This window comes from Accipiter gentilis, chromosome 21 (genome assembly GCF_929443795.1).
Source record: "Accipiter gentilis chromosome 21, bAccGen1.1, whole genome shotgun sequence".
NCBI lineage: Eukaryota > Metazoa > Chordata > Aves > Accipitriformes > Accipitridae > Astur > Astur gentilis.
The window spans coordinates 2,613,543-2,632,832 of NC_064900.1; the positions used below are offsets into that span (position 1 = coordinate 2,613,543).

At 50.2% G+C, this 19,290-nt stretch overlaps 1 protein-coding gene across 6 annotated transcripts in view; it reads right to left on the reverse strand.

Annotated features, from left to right (window-relative positions):
• The window catches only part of SIDT1 (SID1 transmembrane family member 1), a 51,520-nt gene that overhangs the window by 1,490 nt on the left and 30,740 nt on the right, over window positions 1-19,290 (reverse strand). For 2 of the 6 annotated variants that reach the window (XM_049824698.1, XM_049824703.1), the window contains 13 exons: window positions 19,004-19,077; window positions 18,384-18,450; window positions 17,654-17,727; window positions 16,947-17,070; window positions 15,758-15,875; window positions 14,635-14,771; window positions 12,857-12,965; window positions 11,579-11,655; window positions 10,349-10,395; window positions 9,424-9,529; window positions 8,992-9,102; window positions 8,138-8,251; window positions 1,420-7,196 (listed from right to left, as the gene is read on the reverse strand). In XM_049824698.1, coding sequence (XP_049680655.1) covers window positions 7,134-7,196; window positions 8,138-8,251; window positions 8,992-9,102; window positions 9,424-9,529; window positions 10,349-10,395; window positions 11,579-11,655; window positions 12,857-12,965; window positions 14,635-14,771; window positions 15,758-15,875; window positions 16,947-17,070; window positions 17,654-17,727; window positions 18,384-18,450; window positions 19,004-19,077 — 1,221 coding nt within the window. In that variant the 3' untranslated portion in view covers window positions 1,420-7,133. Of the gene's footprint in view, window positions 1-25; window positions 823-1,419; window positions 7,197-8,137; window positions 8,252-8,991; window positions 9,103-9,423; window positions 9,530-10,348; window positions 10,396-11,156; window positions 11,456-11,507; window positions 11,656-12,856; window positions 12,966-14,634; window positions 14,772-15,757; window positions 15,876-16,946; window positions 17,071-17,653; window positions 17,728-18,383; window positions 18,451-19,003; window positions 19,078-19,290 lie in introns of those variants that run through there. The other 4 variants (XM_049824701.1, XM_049824700.1, XM_049824699.1 and 1 more) reach the window with 4 other exon arrangements.

Here is a 19,290-nt window from a genome sequence, read left to right on the forward strand (position 1 = left end):
CACATTTCACACTTCAGGATAGGTGAAAATAAAAGCTTTTTTTTTTTTTTTTTTTTTGAGACTGGGAATTCACAGTCATAGTTCTCCACTGATGTGTATTCACTGCATATGTGTATGTATATACTCCGCATATGCATGTGCAAAGCCTTTGACACTGTCCCACACAACCTCCTTGTCTATAAATGGGAGAGGTGTGGATTTGACAGATGGACCACTTGGCAGATAAGCAAGTGGCTGGATGGTTGCATTTGAGTTGTGGTCAACAGCTCAATGTCCAAGTGGAGAGCAGTGACAAATGGTGTTCCTCGGGGGTCGGTATTGGGACCAGCGCTGTTTAACGTCTTTGTTGGCAACATGGACAGTGGGATCGAGCGCACCCTCAGAAAGTTTGCTGACAACACCAAGCTGTGTGGTGCGGTCGACATGCTGGAGGGAAGGGATGCCATCCAGAGGGACCTTGACAGGCTTGAGAGGTGGGACCTCGACAGGCTTGAGAGGTGGGCCTCTGCAAAGCTCATGAAGTTCAACAAGGCCAAGTAGGAGGTCCTGCACGTGGGTCAGGGCAAGCCCAAGCACAGATACAGGCTGGGCGATGAGTGGATCGAGAGCAGTCCTGCAGAGAAGGACTTGGGGGTGGTAGGGACACTACAGCATGCTATCCCTACCCCGATGACAGTGATGACCGAGTTAAGATACAACATCAGCTTTATAAAATGCTTCTCATCACGCACTGCCATAGTGGTTGTAAAGTGCTCTATGATAGTTCCTTTGTCACAGTTTGAATCTAAAGGATGTGGTTTGAATGAGACGGGTGCAGAGAGGCTGCGAAGTAAGTAAAGGCTTTGTGGGAGGCTGCGTAATACACAAGAAGTTGACAGAAGTGCTAGGAAACAATTGCTTTCAGGGGCTCCACAATGCCTTGCTTGTAAACCTCAAAATTCTGATGGACAGGGAAGATGCCCTCATGGATTTTTATTTTTTTTAAATTAAAATTTAGTATTAAGACAAATGAGCTGCTATTTTGTTACTTAAGCGACAGCCAGTATCTATAGTTTAACAAGGAGGCTGTGTTCAGAGATCACTGTAGTTCAGAACATCCAGACAACATGTGCCAGACTAAGGACAGTCTCCGAGCAGTCATAGTAACCTACTCTCAGCCCAATTTCCCTGGCTTGAGAGCGCAGCTCAGGCCCAAGAACTGGCAGGCAGGGCTAGTTAACCGCCCCAAACACTACCCACGAGCAACAGCCCCAGCTTCAGTGTCAGAGTTGTGCCAGCACGCTGCATAAAGGTGAAGTTTCCTGCTGTAGAGACCTGCTATCATGGTAGAGAGGAGGGGAAACAGGACACAAGGCATCTGAATACCTTCCGATGCCCTCACCGCTGGCTAACTACAACAGACGCGGGTGCGGTGCTTACCTGTGGGAGATGGAGCAGGGCTGCTGGCGTAGTTTCCACCGAGGCCCCAGCAGCGCACTGGGGGAGTGAGGGTCCCGCTTGTCCTCCATGCTGAAAGCTGCTGGGGGCCCTCGGGTCTGCTGGGCTCATACAAATGCTTAGTGCGGCAACAGGCGTGTGTACGTGAGGGAAACCACATACAAAAAAAACCAAGTGAAACTGGCTCAAAGAGTTTTTTCCCCCCATCTTAAGCTAGAGGTGGAGCATACCCACAGGCAGCATACTTCAGTCTCAAATACAGCCTGTTCATGTCACGGATAAACTCGGTATCTCCCTGTTGCTGTCATTGCTCACTCCCCCCACCCCCCGACCCTTTTGCTCAGTGTAGGTACTGCTGTTTTAATAGGCACAAAAATCTACATTTAGCTGTGGACAAGTTAACATTTCTCCCAAAACTGTGCCTTCACATTTCAAAATGCAGCATACTCCCCCTGCCTTGGCTGCTCTTCTACCATCCCAGAGGTTTTGGTGGTAGCTGTAACACTGTCAGCTCACAAGATCCTAATAGCTTCCCTAAACGGTGAGGGGTTTTTATTATCATTATAAAAAAGTTTGAGTTGTACCGGACAGAACAACTTTACCTACGTTTCCTGACACCTTCGGGTGCCTGGGCGCTGTGTGAAGAGAAGAGCACAGCAGAGGCAAGAGGCAGGTCACTTTGCAACCGGGGAAGGTAGAGCAGAGCCTGCCTGGCAGCTGCTTTCTGGCCCTGCAGAATTGCTTGACCCGGCCGCAGCCCTGCACCAGCTTTAACTTGGGGAAAAATGTGGGAATGGGGAGGGCATTGCAGGAGGTAACACAACAGTTATACAAAGCTGAGTGTTGGTAGCTCTTTTGCTTATAAAAACAGCAAATATATTTCATGACATGGCAAATAAGCCTGAGTATTTAATGACCAACTGTGGAAAGCTTAGGGTGGATATTCTCGGGCAGGTACAGCTTCCACAACATACGGAGTTACTCTGGCAGCTGCCCCTTCCAGACAGGCCAGTTCCTGCTTCCTTCAAGCCCCTCGACCCCTGCAGCGAGCCATTTAAACCCACTGAGGGGGTTCACCAGAAAACTGAACCGTTTGCTTCCCTTTCAAGAGTTGTTACAGCAGTTTGTGCTGAGCGTAGGAGGGATGAGCACTTGATGGGGGAAGCAGGGACCCCGCTACTGGCCCACGGGCAGCGGAAGGGCCCCCACCTCCTAAGACAACCCACACTTCAGCTGCTTTGCTTTTCTCCCTCCACACCTCCAACTAACACTGTGACACCTGCAGATCGGGTGCTGCATAGCCAAGCTTGATGAGGACAGCTGGGAGACACAGAGCTGCCCGGGTGCCCAGCCAGACATCTCACCAGCCAGAACCATCGAGATACCCCTGCAGCCACAGCATCAGGCTGAGCCGTGCGGCCACTGGGTGGGAGAATTGAAGTACGAACAGAAACCAGCAGGCAGAGCAAAGCTAAGAGGAAATTTTAAAAATTGATGCATCAAGCTGGAGGCACAGAAGGAGCAGGGAAACGATTCCAACCCTTCCTCCCACCTCTTAGGCTTGAGGTGCCTTTCCTTGTATTTAATTTAATTCTCATGTTTTTCTGCTTGTTCTGTGCTGTTCTCCAGCCTCTCTCTCCTGCACTGCTACCACCTTGCCATTTGCATATTGTGCTCATCTCTGCTTAGCTCAGCGAGCACATATGTTCTTCTCCTACCTCCAGTCTTCCAACTGCTGTTCAACATTAGTTTTTTTCCTCACATTCCTATTTAGAGGAAATAACCATCTTCCTGGCTAGAAACAAATACAAGCTTGGAACAAGGTCTGAAACTACAGACTATGGAAGACACAGGGAGAAGGAATATCTTTTATGAAAATGTGTGTCCAAAACTGGACAAATTTGGGGGCACACAAGCCCTTCTTCAGTCTGCCACAGAAGCGATGTTCCTACTACCCCAACACCTCGTCCTATGTCCTTGACTTCTGTGCACCACAAAATACATCAAAAGCAGAACATACTTGTACAAGAGGAAAAGCTGCTCACACCTTTCTCCACACCTAAACACAGGGTAAGGGCAGTCCTGCAAGGCGAAAGCCCATCCTGCACCTGACTAAGCAGGGGTATGAAGGCAGCACAGTGAGCAAAGAGGACTTCAGGTTAGACTCACAAATGGCAGGATCCAACACTGGATCCTCCAAGTCTCACTCCCCCCCCCCCAATACCTGCTTGTACACCAGTTCTGATGATCTGCCAAGATCAACAGGTTTTTGAACTAGTGACCCTCTTCTCCCTGTCTCTCTGGCTCAGGAGGACTGAAGGAGGCAACATTTGCTAATTCTAGTAAGAAACCACACGAGTCTCCAGCCAGACTTGCCCACTTCATGTAAAAATATTCAGTGGGCTCTGGAATGCTTGACATGGTGCAGTTGTAGCTGCAAGGTGTGATTGCAGCATGGACACCAGAGAAACCAGGCAGTTGAAAGACTAAAGGCTAGTGAAGTTCCTACAGCATGCAGATACTCCAACTGTTGAGCCTCCGGCCACAGCAGGGCCACAGCACCTTTAATCAGCCCAGCATAGCCTCCCACCTTAGACAAGATTTACACAGCTCCCTCCAGGTCCCAGAGGAGCAAGGTTCAAGTAGAGGTTTCTTTCAGTTTAGCACTGCATGGGAGTTTGTGCTCAACCTGCTGGTGCTGGCAGGCTGTGTTCAAACCCCACACGTCCCCAGCACCCAGGGATTTATCCGGCCCACCGCAGCACTGCTGGTCCTGTGAGCACATCCCTGCACAAAGCCTTGTAACCCACCCTGAAGGCACACACAGGGCTCAACCTGAACTTTTCCAGGCACTTGCTAGAGCAAGATACTGTACATGCAAGGCCCATGATGACGACTCCATCAGGAAATTTTCTCCCCTTCTGCTGCTGCTGCCTCCCTCAGTCCTGGCCCCAAAGCACTGCCCCACTTGCTCCCTACCTCACCCAGCAGCAAATGATGTGACCATTACACATCACCTCCCAACAGATCTACTGCTGCAGCTCTTCATGCAGCTTCCAGGTGCCACCATGCAGCAGGGATCTGTGCAGCCGTGCACCAGACCTCAGCTCCTGCTGCCAGGGCCAGGACTAGAGAGGCAGAGAGAAGGGAGGGAATGGATGGTGCTGGCAGCAGGGCTGTCACTGCATGTTACCACCTGCCCTCCAAGTAGAGCTCTCTGGAAAGAGCACATCCTGCACGCCCCAGATAATTATTACAACAAATTTTGGTTTCACTGATCAGAGAACTGGAAGTGCAGCACCTGGGGACATACAGTAGCCCTTGCATTTGCAGGGAGAGGGACAGGGCAGCACAGAGTACATGTTGCAAAAAAGCTCTCAGGTCAAACATTCATACACCTCTGGGTACAGAAGCCCAGGCAACTTCTGTCTGCACAGACAAAGCACCACAGCCCCACTAGGAGTCCCTGATGTGGGTGGTTCAGTCTTGCTGCACTCGGCAGTAAGGATTTGGGGAGGTTTTTTTGCACCTCAGACTTCCTGGCAGTCTTTCCTTACGAGAAGAAAAAGGAAGCTGCAGGCAAGCCTGTGTCGCTAATATTGGAATCTACCATTTTAGACACACCAAGAACATACAGCAAAGCTGCAGGGTGGCTGAATGGAAAATGTGGACTATCCTCAGCTTGATACTCCTCTGCTAGTGCTACTCTGACAAAAGCAAGTATCATCTCCTTCCCTGCAGCCCACGGTGATGCTGTTAAGGAAGAGAAGCTCATGCTTCACAACAAGCCTGAGAAACCTACCCCTATTTCCAACACGAAACATTCACAACTCTATCTGCATGGCAAACCTGCAAGTCAAGCCCAAAGCACTGTAATACAACACAGCACACAGAGACCACCGCCACCTTCTGCGTGTTCTGGCACACCCTGCCTGAAACGCAGCTACATCTCTGGAGCACTGCAGCTCTGCTCAGGAATATAGTGGCTGGCAGCCTCTTGTGTCATTCCTCTTCCACTCTGCCGAAGGGGCTACAGTGACAAACAATAGTGTCTGTTCTTTACTCTATTTAGCCTCACAAAGGCAATTTGGTTAAGAGAACAAGCAAGTTATCTGCACCTATGCTCAGGAAACTGTTTGCAAGGGTCCTAAGGATGACAGCAGCTGGCACCCCTCTGCCCCAAGTGCTCTCTGCTGCTGCTGAGAGCTGGAGCAAGAAGAATTCCAATCAACCTGCAGAGCAGGGAACTAGGAACATTCATTTTATTGACCATCTTGACAAACTCCAACTTAGAAAAAAATAAAAACTAGCTAGTTTAAAACCTTAAAAGCTAGGAGATACAGGCTTCTTGGAGTAGAAAATTACCATAGTCATCTGCTTTGGTAAGCACAAGTGGAATGGAGCCTTTGCATCACTGAGTACATGCACATACATCAGAGGAAAAGTGCTCAATGACAAGAATAAGGACAGCAGGCCTCAAAGAATACGTTTTAATTCAAAATTAGCAAAACAGGTCACATTTAAGATGCAAGGCCTGAAATAATTCACACCTTATTCTTGTTTTTTAAATAACTAAGAATTCAGGAAGAATGCAGAAGCCATTTAAAAACTTGTTTCAGATGCAGAAAAGTTGGAGAGGAAAAAAGTTTGGTCCAGATCTTTAGCTGAAGAGCTCAACCCCAACCGCCCCAAAACCTCCTCCACACTCCCAGCCTATAAGGAAACCTGTTTTGCCAAGTTTCCCCAAAGTAAGCTTGTGGGAAGAGAAAGTCTGAGGCTGCTGGACAGCCTCCCCATTCCACCTTGCCGCTTTAGCAAGGCCACGCAGCAGGAGCTGCCAAGGAGCTGCCCAGCACGCAAGACAGCGGCTTCGCTGCACCATCTCTCTTACAGTCACTTGAGGACAGCACTTCTGGTGCTGTGAAAGAGACCATCACACTGACAAGTGCCTGTGTAGGAGTCACCAGAGTGAAGTGAGGCTGTTCAGTGTGAGTGAGAGAGGCTGCAAGAGCAAGGCAGGAGGTTCTGCCTCTGGTAGAGCACTCATGGGCAGCTCTAGTCCACCATTTCCCCTCCAACACTGCAGTCTCTTGTTACGATGGCTCCCCACCAGCTATAGGAGGAGGGAGCCTCTCCAACAAAAAAGAGAAAACGGTCCCCCCACTGCCACCTCAGTTTGGAGTCCTTTGCTCCCTCAGCGGCTGCAGACAGGAACCAAATTCTCTCCCCGTGCTGCCAAAGGGACTCTCCAAGGGCAGCAGCCTGCAGGGTACAGGTGCCAGTTGCAGATGCAGGAGGAGCTGCATTACGCTTGTCAAGCCTGCTCACTGGAGAGGAAGCGGAGCACATCAGCAGGGAGGAAGGGAAGCAAAGGTCTCAAACACACCTCCTGTTTCCTCCCTCTTCACTGGCTCCAGCACCCACTGCACCTACAAGCTGGATGGCTGGGCACTGTCCTCGGCCCCTGGGTCGTGCCTGCCCCAGAGGATGCGGTAGGAAAGCAGCAAGTGTTGTCTTCCCTCCCAGTCCCGCCTCAGTTACTGCAGCACCCCTTCGTGCTTGCTGTGGGATCTGGCTCCCCTGCTCCCACGGGGCTGTTGGCCATGGAAGCAGGCTCATTCCCCACAGACACCAGTTGGCCCGGTGCCTTTGGCTGAGCAATTTGAGACGTCCCTGCGCCCCTGTCCCCTGAAGACTCAGAACACTGGGATCTTGTCCCTGCGCACCACGTCCAGGTCATCATCCAGGGTCAGCAGGACCTGAGGAGGAAAGTGCGAGGCAGCTTCAGGTCTTGCTGGCCAGCCCATAGCTGGGCAGAATGACCAGCTCCTGATGGCATCGCATCACAGGGTGAGGCTCCACCTGGGCTGCATCTCCAGCACATACAGAATTCACAACAGGAACCCCTGTAGATGTGCCATATGAACTTTGTTTCTGTAATGCTCCCAGCAAGTCACTCCGGCAGCCCAGCTGACAGGCAGCTCTGCCTACAGTGCTGCAAGGACCTGTGCAGGTAATCCTGCCCCAACCATGATGGAGAGGCTGCTTGTAAACTGGTCCCTCACCACTAGCCTCTGAAGAGCCATTCAGGAGGCAGCAGGGTGGGAGTTGCTTGACCACAGCTCAGGCATTGCAAGCGGCCAGGCAGCTCCTTCACAAACAGTTTGCGCCTTGCACAGCTAGGGTTGAGGCCTCCCTCTCCACTTCCCCAAAATACTATGCTCTGACCCCATTGCAGGGGATGCCTCCACCTTTTCCACCACACAGACTATCAGGTCTGAAAAGTGGTACCAAGTAGAGAAGCACAGGAGTCGATTTATGGAAGTGACAGAAAGTCCAGGAGCGAGCTAAGCTCCACACCAGTGACCCTACTACCTGGGTCAAAGAAAGTAGAGTCCTTTCCTCGGAGGTCCTCACAAGCCCATGAAAGGGCTGGTCATACCAGCAGCCCCTCAGCTTCCCCACAACAGCTGTGTGACCCACAGCCCCAGAGGGAATTTGAGGCCAGGAGGCACAGGGAGCAACAAGCCAAAGGAGAAAGCCTGATTCCTGATCCCACTGACAAGGAGCATCCGCCTGTGAAGGATATCTGGAGGCAGAGCCAAGCAGAGGAATTGGGGCACTTCTGTGGCATCCTGGGACAGCCGCAGCTCCATGCAGATAGAGAGGGACAAGGAGGGTGAGGCTCAGCAGGGCTTACCAGAAAGGAGAAGAACAAGGCAGCCGCAGAGAGGAAGTGCCAGACATCATGGTCATCGAAGAAGCCCAGCAGGATGCATGGACGGTTCTTTTCCCGGGACTCTGCTGGAGTCTCCTAGGGGAGTGGGCAGGCAGTCAGGACCTGATATCCACTCATATAGGGCCCTGGCTGGCCATATTGCACCCCCTGGAGATCACCCTGTCTTAATGCTCCATGCATGAGCCAGGAAAAAGCACTGTGCTGGCTGGACATGTGGTGAGAGCAGGGCAGGAACATAACGTTATACTTAGACCTGGAGATGGATCTGGGGCCACAGCCCACAGCTGGAGGGAACCCTCTGGTCTCCACATCCAAGGTCTGGCATAGCACAAGCTGCACAGCCTCCACCAGACCACCCTGCAGCAAGCCTATCACTTCCATGGAGATGGACACGGTATCTTGTTAGAAGGCATTCGGTCAGGATTTAAAGAGCCTCCCAGGCCATGAGGAGCCCCCACAACCCCAGGCAGATTATTCCCCATTGGCCATCTGCTCCAGGGAGAAGTCTTCCATCCAGCACTGGTTAGGATTTATCCAGTTTTGCTTTCAGATCCCCAGCTCCTCCTCTGTCCCCTGGTGAGGACCAGTCATCTCTGGATCACCTGGACCATAGTCTCTCCATGGCTGCACACATACAGTCATTTTTGACTCAGCGCAGCTTCCCATGCTCCCTTCCCAGTCTTCTGAAGGAGTTAAACCCTTTCAGCTCTCCATGAGCAGCCCAAGACTCTTCCCCAGAGTATTTTTTGTGTAAAACAAACAACGGGAAGGAAAGATGATGAGAGATGGACAGGACAGTAAAAGGGTAACTTTACCTCCCAGCTGCTGAGGTTCTGGAAGAAGAAGTAGAGGGCAGCTGCCCACACCACTGCTGTGGCCATGATGCAGAACATGGGGATGGGCAGGAGCTTCTCAGAGCTGCGGAGCTGCAGACAGGGACATAGCCTCACAACACACCCTGAGTTCTTCCCAGGGGCCGAAGCCATGCATAGGGCTGAAACACCAGCCTGGACCTCTGCATCTGCGAAGGGCTGCCCACCCCAGGGAGACACAGTCCAGCCACCCCCGAGGTGGCTACACAGCATCCCTCCCCAACACCAACACCTTGTCCCACCCTGAGCCCCACAAAGGGCCCTCCACATCCCTCTGCGGCACCACAGGAACCCAAACTGCAGCCAGAAAAGAGACCCATCCCTTCCCCTTTGGAGACAGGCACCCCAGGGACAGCTACAGCTGCCTCCCTTTACCTTCATGATGATGTAGAAAGCCAGATACAGCAACAGGTTACAGATAAAGATCCCCAGTATGTAGGAGGCGAAGTCTCTGGGCCGATACAGCAGCCCAAAGATAGCACTAAGAGAGGGGGAAGAAGGGACATTAGACAGGCTCTTTTACTGGGGACACGGTACATCCCCAAACTGACAGCCACCCACTGCCCCACCAGACCACAGGACGCAGCAACATTGCCACAGCCTCCCAATTCCCTGGAGGAAACGCACCATTCGCCTCTGCTCTCTGCCGAGCAAACTCAGCCATGGTCAGCCGCTGAGCACAACTGGAGACCCCAGAAGACAGGCAAGGGCCCTGAGTTGCTTCCAACCCACAGCCAATGCATCTCACTTGGTAGGAGTTGGCCCCAGACCTGTACGTTTAGCAGAAGGCACATCCCTGAGAAGCAGCTTTAGTGAAAAGCAAGAGCTTGGGGCAATGATTTTAAGTCTCATCCAACAGCTGATCCCTCCCATCCATGCAGTTACTGCTGAGCCAGGCTCTGTGACGGTGACTAACAAGTGTCTGTCAAGTCTCCTCCACCTTGGCTGTGCCAGAGACCTCCCAGCTATGTGGGAAGCATGTGTACAGAACAACGCAGCACCACGGTACCAGGCCAGCCCTATATAAGCTGGCTCAGACACAAGCCATGAGACAGCACCAGCTGAAGTGCTTAGGGATGCCTCACATAGCTCTGTAGTGCTGCACTGCGTCCTATGGATCTGCCTACCATCAGCGCTCATCAGATCAAGCTTCTTGCCAAAACCTGTCAGAAGGGCCCCAGTACAGGATTATTGCACAGACTCTGCTGCATTTCCCCATCACTTCAGGCCACGCATGTGTCAATACTGAATCCTGCTGCCCACAAGCACAAGTATGCAAGACAAACACTCCACTACTTACAAGGACCAGTTGACCAGGTTTCCAACAATGAGCAGCACCATCCTGTCCTGAAGAGAAGACACTGATGATCATACGAATGCAGAAAGAAATGCAAAAAGAGGCCTTTGCCTTAAATTCAGGGTATCATTATGTGAGGATTTGGAGTCTGGTTCCTGCAAACACACATGCACCTGGCTCTGAAGTTTGCACTGCACAAGCTTTTGCCAGATGGAAACTGCTCTGGCCCTTACAAATTTGAGGAAAGCATTGCAAGGAGACTAAACATCTAAAAAAGGACAAGCCCAGGACTTAAGAATCAGACTCAGGACTCAGGAGGTTCTGCAAATTCTTTGAGCATTTCCACTGCTTTTCTAGTTAGATTCATTCTGTCCCACTATTTTACAGAAAAATTGTTGTACAGAGCAAGGATGTGCTTGAAAGAGGCAGCAGGGGAAGCTTTGGATAGCATCCCACACATCCACAGAGCCTTTTTTCACCCATCTCACCATTAGCTAGGGAAGCACTATAACTACAGCAGGCGGAAGGGTTACATCTGTGGGGCATGTGCATTTACGCTTACAGCTGCTTTCACGATGAAGCTATTTCAGGCCAGCCAGGCTTACTTTATGCCTGAGTGCACTGAGTTTGCTTGCAAAACTCGGTCTGACACTTATTCAGAGATGGGGGGGAGGAAGGATGCTCATGGATAATAACTTCATTTGACTTCAAGCCCTAATTGGCACTCTGTGCCAAGAAGAAAGTATCAGGGGGACACAAGGTAACAGCTACCATTTCTTACTTTTTTGCTGTTTGCCCTGAGGTGCTGTAGAAATAGCAATAGCTGTTGCTTAAGCCACAGAGCCAAAATAGTCACTGCCTTCCCCAGAGAGACTGTACTGCACAGAGCCTCATACACACTCCTTTGGACAGATGCCCCCAGAGAGCAAGAGCAAAGGCAAATCCTACCATGCTGTATCACCTTTGCTCTGATATTTTATTCACTAAGCCTGATATCAGGGGAGGCCTGAAGGTGGGGGTAAACCACTTCAGAGATCTACACTTACCCAAACATTTTGGGGGAAGGCACAGAAGGGAGGCAGGGAGCATCACTTTTTCAAATAGCTACACCTCTTCCCTCTGCACATTGCCTACACCTCTTCCCTCTGCACATTGCCTACACCTCTTCCCTCTGCACATTGCCTAGGAAGTGAGCAATTGCTGAGGGAGGTACTGAGATGAGAAGTCACCTACCATGTACATTGGTCGACTGCATTGCTGGATACAGTCCGTGTACAGCACCATCGCTGCCCGTCGAAATATCCCCAAGTCTGTCAAAGAAGAGGATAAAAAGCCAGAACAGCCAGCAGATTAAGCTCCAAAATGCCTACAGGGGAAAGATGTGGACAGCCACCAGCTGACAACAGAGGACCCAGCCTGTGGATGGTCAGAGTGTCAACAGATTCATTTCTTGCTCTTTGGGAGCAGTCTGAGCAGAAGGGCAGAAGGATGTGAATGGCATTTGGCCAGAACAACAGGTAAAAAATAAAATAAGAAAAACCCCTCCACACTAGCGCTACCCAGAAGTCAAATAGGCCCTCTCTGTACACGTAAACAGACTGGCTTTGCAACCACATCTCTAGAAGAGATGTGTGTGCAGGAAGGGGGAAAAGCACATTCCATGAAACAAGCTGCCAGAGCAGGGAAACACCAGAAACAGATCCCACAGCCCTTAGAAGGTCCTAGAGGGGCAGAGCACACTCAAGACAAGACACACCTGCTCTCAAAATCATTGCAGAAGCTTCACTGCAGAGCCATCAGTGGCAGTGGGCATGGACAGACACGCACGCACAAACATGCCCCTCTTCAATCACAAACAGAGCTTGAAAAGGCTCCTGAGCCAAGGGCAGAGCTCTCCAGTGCTATATCACCACCTTCCTGACAAGAAACAGGACTGGCGGTGGTGCTGGCAAACCGACTTCACTTCTCAAGAGCCGACCCCAGGTGGAACGCAAGCCTGCCTCCCCACACACATCCATGCATATGCCACTGCTCAATCAGTTCAACAGAGAAAAATGAGAGCTGCTGACAGTTACCTGAGTCAGGGCCATCTGAGGCAGACAGAAGCAGAAGAGGAAGGAGAAACATGGTTGTAAGCAGAGAACAAGAGCCAGGTTCCCCACCAGACCCTCTCCCCCCTCACCCCATGACAGGGTTTTACCTAGCTCACCGCTCTGAGCACAGCATTAGGGAGAGCTGTAGCTGAAGGGCAGGCTCCCTCAGAGCCCAGCTCATCTGCCACCACAGAGCAGACAGGTCCTGCTGATTCCCATAGGTCTGGGAAGCAGCAGCACAAGGAATTCAGAGGCCAGGAAGAGTATCAGATGGATGAGAGGACAGGATAACCCAGAACACAAACACAGGCCACGGGACTGGATGTGCTCACAGATGCGCTGCATAGGTGACTCGCTCAGGTGAGGACAGGAGGCACCTGCACACCCTAGAGCAAGATAGTTCAGTCACAGCACTTACCGATCTTGAAGCGGCCCATGTAGTAGATCTGGGTGCTGAGAGCCAGAGAGGCCAAAACATGGATCATCGAGAAAATGATCCAAAACCACATGTCATTTTTCCCAAACACCTGAAAGCAGACATATTAAAAGCAAACTGAGCCCTGTTATCAGCAGGTTGATCCTTTTCTCTCCTGTGTCACCATGGGGCATTAGACAACCCCACTGAACATGGAAGATAAACTCCCAAATCTCCTAACCCGAAACCAGATCTATAAATCCAGACAAAGTCCAGAGAAGCAAGAGGAGCTCAGCACTTCTGGAAAGGAGACCATTCTTTCTGAACATCCCTTCAGACAAGGATGACAGCTTAGAAGGACTGCAGCTGGCCCAGGGAGCAAAAATGCAGGGAAACCCAGGCAGGCAAGCTCTCCCTGCTGAGGTGGGCAGCAAGTCTCTAGCCAGGAGCTGGATTTTTACAACGGCAGTCAGGGAACTAGCCATTACTTTAACGAGTGCATCACAGTAGACAAAAAAAGGACAAAGCTGCTCTGCAGGCAAATGCACCTATTTTACACTTTCACTTTATTTAAGGCCTGGAAGTGACCTACAAAGGCAGGTTAATGCTATATTAAAACTTTAGGTTTTCAGTTATACATTAAGAAGTTCAGAAACTCTAGTCTGCCATCAAGCTGTGACCCCACACTCCCCTCCCCTGGGGCATAGCACATGCCTGAACATTTCATTTTGTGTGGGAGAACAAAAAAAAGCAAGCAGAAAAGCCACCTCTGCATGAATGCAGCAAAGGAGACATGCAGTTTATAAGCTCTACTCTACAGCTTCAAAACATCCCACAAGAAAAAAATACAGCATGCCATAATAAAACCCCAGTATTTTGAACCTGGGTGTGCAGATCTACCACAGCTATCGAGATTCTTGGAAAGTACCAAGTTCACCAGCTGCTCCTGCATGCCTTATCCCATAGTCTCCTACACAGAGACATTTGCAGAAATCAATTGTTATTCTGCATTATGTCAGGTAGTGAGGGGCTGACAGCCTGCTGGGACCCAGCTGCTAGTTCAGAGGAAGAATTCAATGGACTTTGCCTGGTTACTGCCAAATGAAACCATGCCCTCCTAAAAAAGAGAAGCAGAGACCTCCAAGGTAAGCACAGGCTAGGGATTCAGGCAAACCCAGCTCAACACCTGCAATGCTATGAGCAAATGGGCAAAGCCTGACCTGTCAGTGACTACTGCTGCACAAGAGCGATCCTCTGCTCCAAATTCCTTCTGCTCCAATGCCCTTCAGGTGCTCCAGAAATTTGCCCGGGAGCCCCTCAGCCATTATTCTAGCCCTCCACCTCTTCAAAGATAGCAAAGCCAATTTGCAGGAGCTGTACCCAGCAACAGAGTTTTCCAAAGGGGAGAAAGAAGCAGAAGCAATTAGGTAGAGAACACCTGCCTTGAAAGCTCACCCCTCTCCTCCAAGGTGAGCAACCCTACAAAAGACCAGCTGCATGCTTGGTCACAGACATCTGGATGCATGAATTTCTCCTCTTGAGAGAATGTGGTGGGCAAAGCCCAAAAAGGAGCCCACCTAGAGAAAACTGTTCCTCCCCTCCCTGCAAGGCCAGGGGAAGGGAGGAGGAAAATGCAAGAGTACTGTAAATTCAAATGCTAGCAGCTGCTTAACACTCTTATCCTACCCTGCTGCTCTCCCCAGTCATTTGCCCACTTCAGCTATGTTCCCAGCCACACCATCTCCTTTCCAGAGAAGCAGGTAGGTAACAGGGAGCCATACCACTCCAAGGACGGCCAGACAGATCACCACAGCAAACGAGGCATATGCAGAGTAGGCGCTGGCATTGATGTCTGGGTGGCGGGTCTGGTAGAGCTTGAGCATGCACAGTCCTGCGATCATGTACATGAAGGAGGTGTCTATGGAGGGAACACAACAGAAACCGTGAAAACAGGTACTGTCAGTAGGCTGAGAAAGCTGCTCCGAGTGCATAGGAAGTGCAGCAGCAGGGCCAAACACAAGGCTGGCAGGCACAAATCCCTGACACTGCACTACACTGTACAGCACTTTGTGCTTTGCCATCTTGCAGCACATTTACCATGCTCTAGGGCAACAAAAACTAAAGGGGCTCAGAAAATAAGTGCCCACATTGCTGCACAGAAACAGGCAGGGAATCACAGAATGGTTGACGTTAGAAGGGACCTCTGGAGGTTGTCTGGTCCAACACCCTCTGCTCAAGCAGGGTCAGCTATGAGAGGGTTGTCCAGGACCCTGTCCAATCAGGCCTTGAATACCTCCATAGAAGACTTCACAACCTCTCTGGGCAACCTGTTCAGTCTTTGACCACCCTTAGAGAAAAAAAACACCAAAAACAAAAACAAAAAAAACCTCCTGTGTTCAGATGGAGTTTCCTGTGTTCTAATTTATGCCCATTGCCTCTTGTTCTGTCACTGACAACCAATGTAAAGAGCCTGGATCACTCATCTTCATTCCCTCTCATTGGGTGTTTACACACATAAACAAGATCCTGCATGAGTCTTCTCTTCCCTAGGAAGGCAAAGGAGCCCACAGAGAAACGTTTCCACCGAGATGGCAGACAGACTTCCTACGCTTGAGCTCTCTGCCACTCAGGATGTGCACTTACTATCTTAAAACACTGAGCTGCAAAAGCAATGGAAGATCTTGCCTGCAGCGCAATACCAGAGTCCCAAGGTCTGGAGAGGAGGCTGAAATGCATTAGTCCCCAGCATCCAAAGACCCACTGCCTCTTAACTGAGCCCTGGAACAGGCAGACTCCAGGGAGGTTTGCAAGGGTAGAGGGATGGGAAATACCAGCAACTCAGCCGGAGATAGAGCATGGCAAATCCTACCTCCAGCTCAAAAGGAAGAAGGAAGCTCAGCTTACCAAACTGGAAATTGGAGTAATTGGGGCAGACGTGATAACAGGCACTGAGCACCCCTTCCATCATCAGAGCAATGCCCATAGCATAAAAGAGACCAAAATGCTTTGGGATCCCATAGTCCTGGAAGAGAGCAGAGCTGTATAGTAAGTACCCTCATTGTCCTGATGACAAGCGAGCTTCCACTCTCCATCACTTCATCCCTCCTAACCTCTACACGTGTCCTTCAGTCACCAGTGCAGCACAGCATGCTGTGTGCAACCATAGGCTCTGCATTTAGCCACGCTGCATAGCCAGGTGAATCCACAGGTAGCAAACCCAAGCTAATCACACAGAAGCTTCTGGTCTGAAGACCTCAGTGTCATGGTACTGACAGCTTGAGACTAAAAATCTGTCCTGTACCTTGTGCCATACTACATCCTGGCCAAAACTGAGAGCACTAGGGACCCAGAATAGCAGCCTTGCTCTTGTGGTCAGTAGGGGGTTAAAAGTACTTGAGGAGCAGAGCCCCTCAGCCCAGGTGAGAAGGCATCTCCATCACAATCTGGCTGAGGTCTCATCTGAAAACCATAAGCAGCAGACCCTTAAAACTGCCAAGGTCTTTACTTGCTACCAAGCCAGTGAAAACACAGCTGTTTGTCTCTGGAAAGTACCAGCACCACTTCCCACAGGGCTGTGGATTTCTCCATCCTCTCCCAGAAGATACTGAAGAGACTGCAGAAGGTCTGACTACAAGCAGCTCTGCTTCAGAGCTAGAGACAGCTAAATTCTTCTGGGTTGTTGTAGGCAGCTCTATTCCATCTTGTTGACAAGAGTGCCAAGAAGGAACTCTTGATTAAGACAAATCAAACCTTACTATAAACAAAAGCATCCTGGGACAGCCCTACTGCCCCAGTTCCTCCACAGTGAGCACTGGAGGAAAAGGCACAGCCACAAGAGTCATTCCTCTACTCGTCTCCTTATCTTCACAAGCCCAGACTGGGTCACCACGGCTTACATACCGTAAGCAGCAAAGTACTGGGGTGCACAAGAACATAAGCATCCCACCTAGACCTTTTTTCAGGGGAGGAAAAGAGAGGAGGATTCAATACTCCAGCAAGGAAGGCAAGTGGAAACCTGTATCACTCTGGTTTTCAAGTTTTCCTTGTCTTTCCTCCCTCCACTCAGCCCCAAGCGACCATACTTCCTACCTACCAGGGTATAGACATCTTTTATCTCCATGGCCCGACGGTGGAGAATGTCTCTGCGCAACACAATGAGGAGGAAAAGAAAACCCAGCAGCATGTGGCCCACATTGCTGAGGATGTTGTTGAAGGCACTGCAGGGAAAAAGAAGGTTTTAAGACAAAGGAGCACAGCAGCAGGAGGATGAACGCCAGGCCATGATAAGCTGAACCCATTTTTGCTCCCCCCGCCACCATCCTCCACCTCAGCAGCTGCCAAACACCTGCCAGTTTTACACCCTGAATGACAATTTTAGGTTGAATAGTTCACCTGCCCCAGTAGATTTAACACTTCCTCTGTGAGATTCTCAACTCTAGGCTTTCTTTGCACTCCCATATTAGTTCAGAGAAATGCTGCACTGAGGACTGAGCTGAACTTCTTTGCAGAGCTGCTGCTCCTTTGATACAAGTGAAAGTGTCCAAAAGAGCACAGGAGCACCTCATTGCTGTGCCATAGGCTTGCTAGGAGAACCCAAGTGCCATATGGTCCTGGGTGCATGTGTCTCACTGCAACAGAAAACCACTGCTGAGCAAAACAGAAAGCTCAGAGTCCTAAACTCTCAGTGGTATTATCAACACAGTTACTATGAGACCAGCAAGGATAAAATCCTGACCTGGGCACAGCACAAACACTCAGGAGGCACAAGACAATAACACAGTGACTGTAGGGCTCACTTACCTCAGCACCCCAAGGGGATGGGCACATAGAAAGTTGTAGTAGCAGATGTCCTGATTGCCCGTCACATTCACTACCTGGACAGAGAGGAGGTGGGAGACCTGATATTAGCAAATCCTCCCTGTTCTGGGGGTTTGCTTCATGCAAACACTGCATGTACACAAGGTGTACCAGGACACAGCCTAGCTCTAGCACTGGCACAGGGGAGTACTGACACCTGCAGGTGAAGCTTTTAGCGGGGGACAAGATGTTGCCACAGGCCACAAACCTGAGAACAGTCTTCAGAGGAAACGTTGTATGCTCTCAACCCCACTGCTAATAGATCTGCTTGCAGATATCTGAATAACAGCAGGATAGCAAGGGTAGGGAGAAGGGAGGAGAAATCACTCATTTCACAGCAAAGCCTACTTGCTTTCGTTGTCTTTTAGAAATAACAGCAGATTCCTCCTGCCTCTAAAATGAAACAGGGCCCAAATGAGACATCAGATGAGCAGGAAACCAGCTGCACTCCCACTTCGCAAGCAAAAATAGCAGAACTGCAGGCTCAAGGAGCCAAGCCAGCCACAACACTCAACAGTGCAGAGACCAGCTAAGGTAAACTGCCCCTCAGACAGAGCAGAATTCCTGGGTGATCCCAGTTTCGCTGACTGTCATCCTTACACCAAGCAACCACAGAGCAAGTTTAAAGGCAAGAGGACCCAAGCACATGGGACAGCCATAGAGCCCAACGCACCGTCTGGTAAGTGATGACGAGCTGGATGACCGGCAGGGCATAAAACACTGCAATGGTGATGATGTTCCTGCAGAGAGGAGACAGTAGCAGCAGTTACACACACCAAAACAATTGGTGCACACCCAGAACAGAGCCCCACAGTGCTCGTGGAGGAATGTGTACACCTCGATGCTTAAGGGCCCAGACCCTGCTCTCCCCGCTGGAGCTTTTACTTCTAGTTATGATCTCCTGAAGCAGGAGAGCAAACGTGCTAATGCAAACAGGAGGAAAACGCTATGGGCACAAGAAAAGACAGCATGTGGACCACAAGCTCATGTGTTCGAGTGTCAATTTCTCCCCTTCCCCAGTATGTTCCAGCACACTGGTTGTTACCACACTTTAAAGCAATTATGCAAACCAGAATCCATTGCTAGGATCATGTGTGCACTGGTCCACAAATATCCTTATTTGAGGTAAATGGGATCTGCAGTTACTGGTTGGAACAAGCTCAGAATGTAACAGGATGGCTCGAAGAACACCTTCAGGTATGAAGTGTGGTTCAGAAGAAGGGCATGTGGACTGACTCTACAACCAGAGACTGGACCTAGAGTTTGAGCCTTACCAGTTTGTCTTCTCCTTACCAGAAATAGATTTTGTATTTTTTGCTGACAATCCTTCGGTCCTTCCTGGACAAGTCTGATAGATAAAGGAACACCTAAAACATTAGTGGGTGGGGAAAGAGGGAAGAAAACAGAAAAAAAAACCCTAATGAAGACTACAGAAGCCAGTAGAAGATCTTGACGTATTTGGATTGATTATTTTTTTTTTTTTTTTTTTTTTTTTTTTTAAACACAGCAAGCTTCTTGTGTCCCTTGTTTCTATGGCAAATGAGTTCTGCAAAACCCTCTGACCTCCAGGAATGGCACTG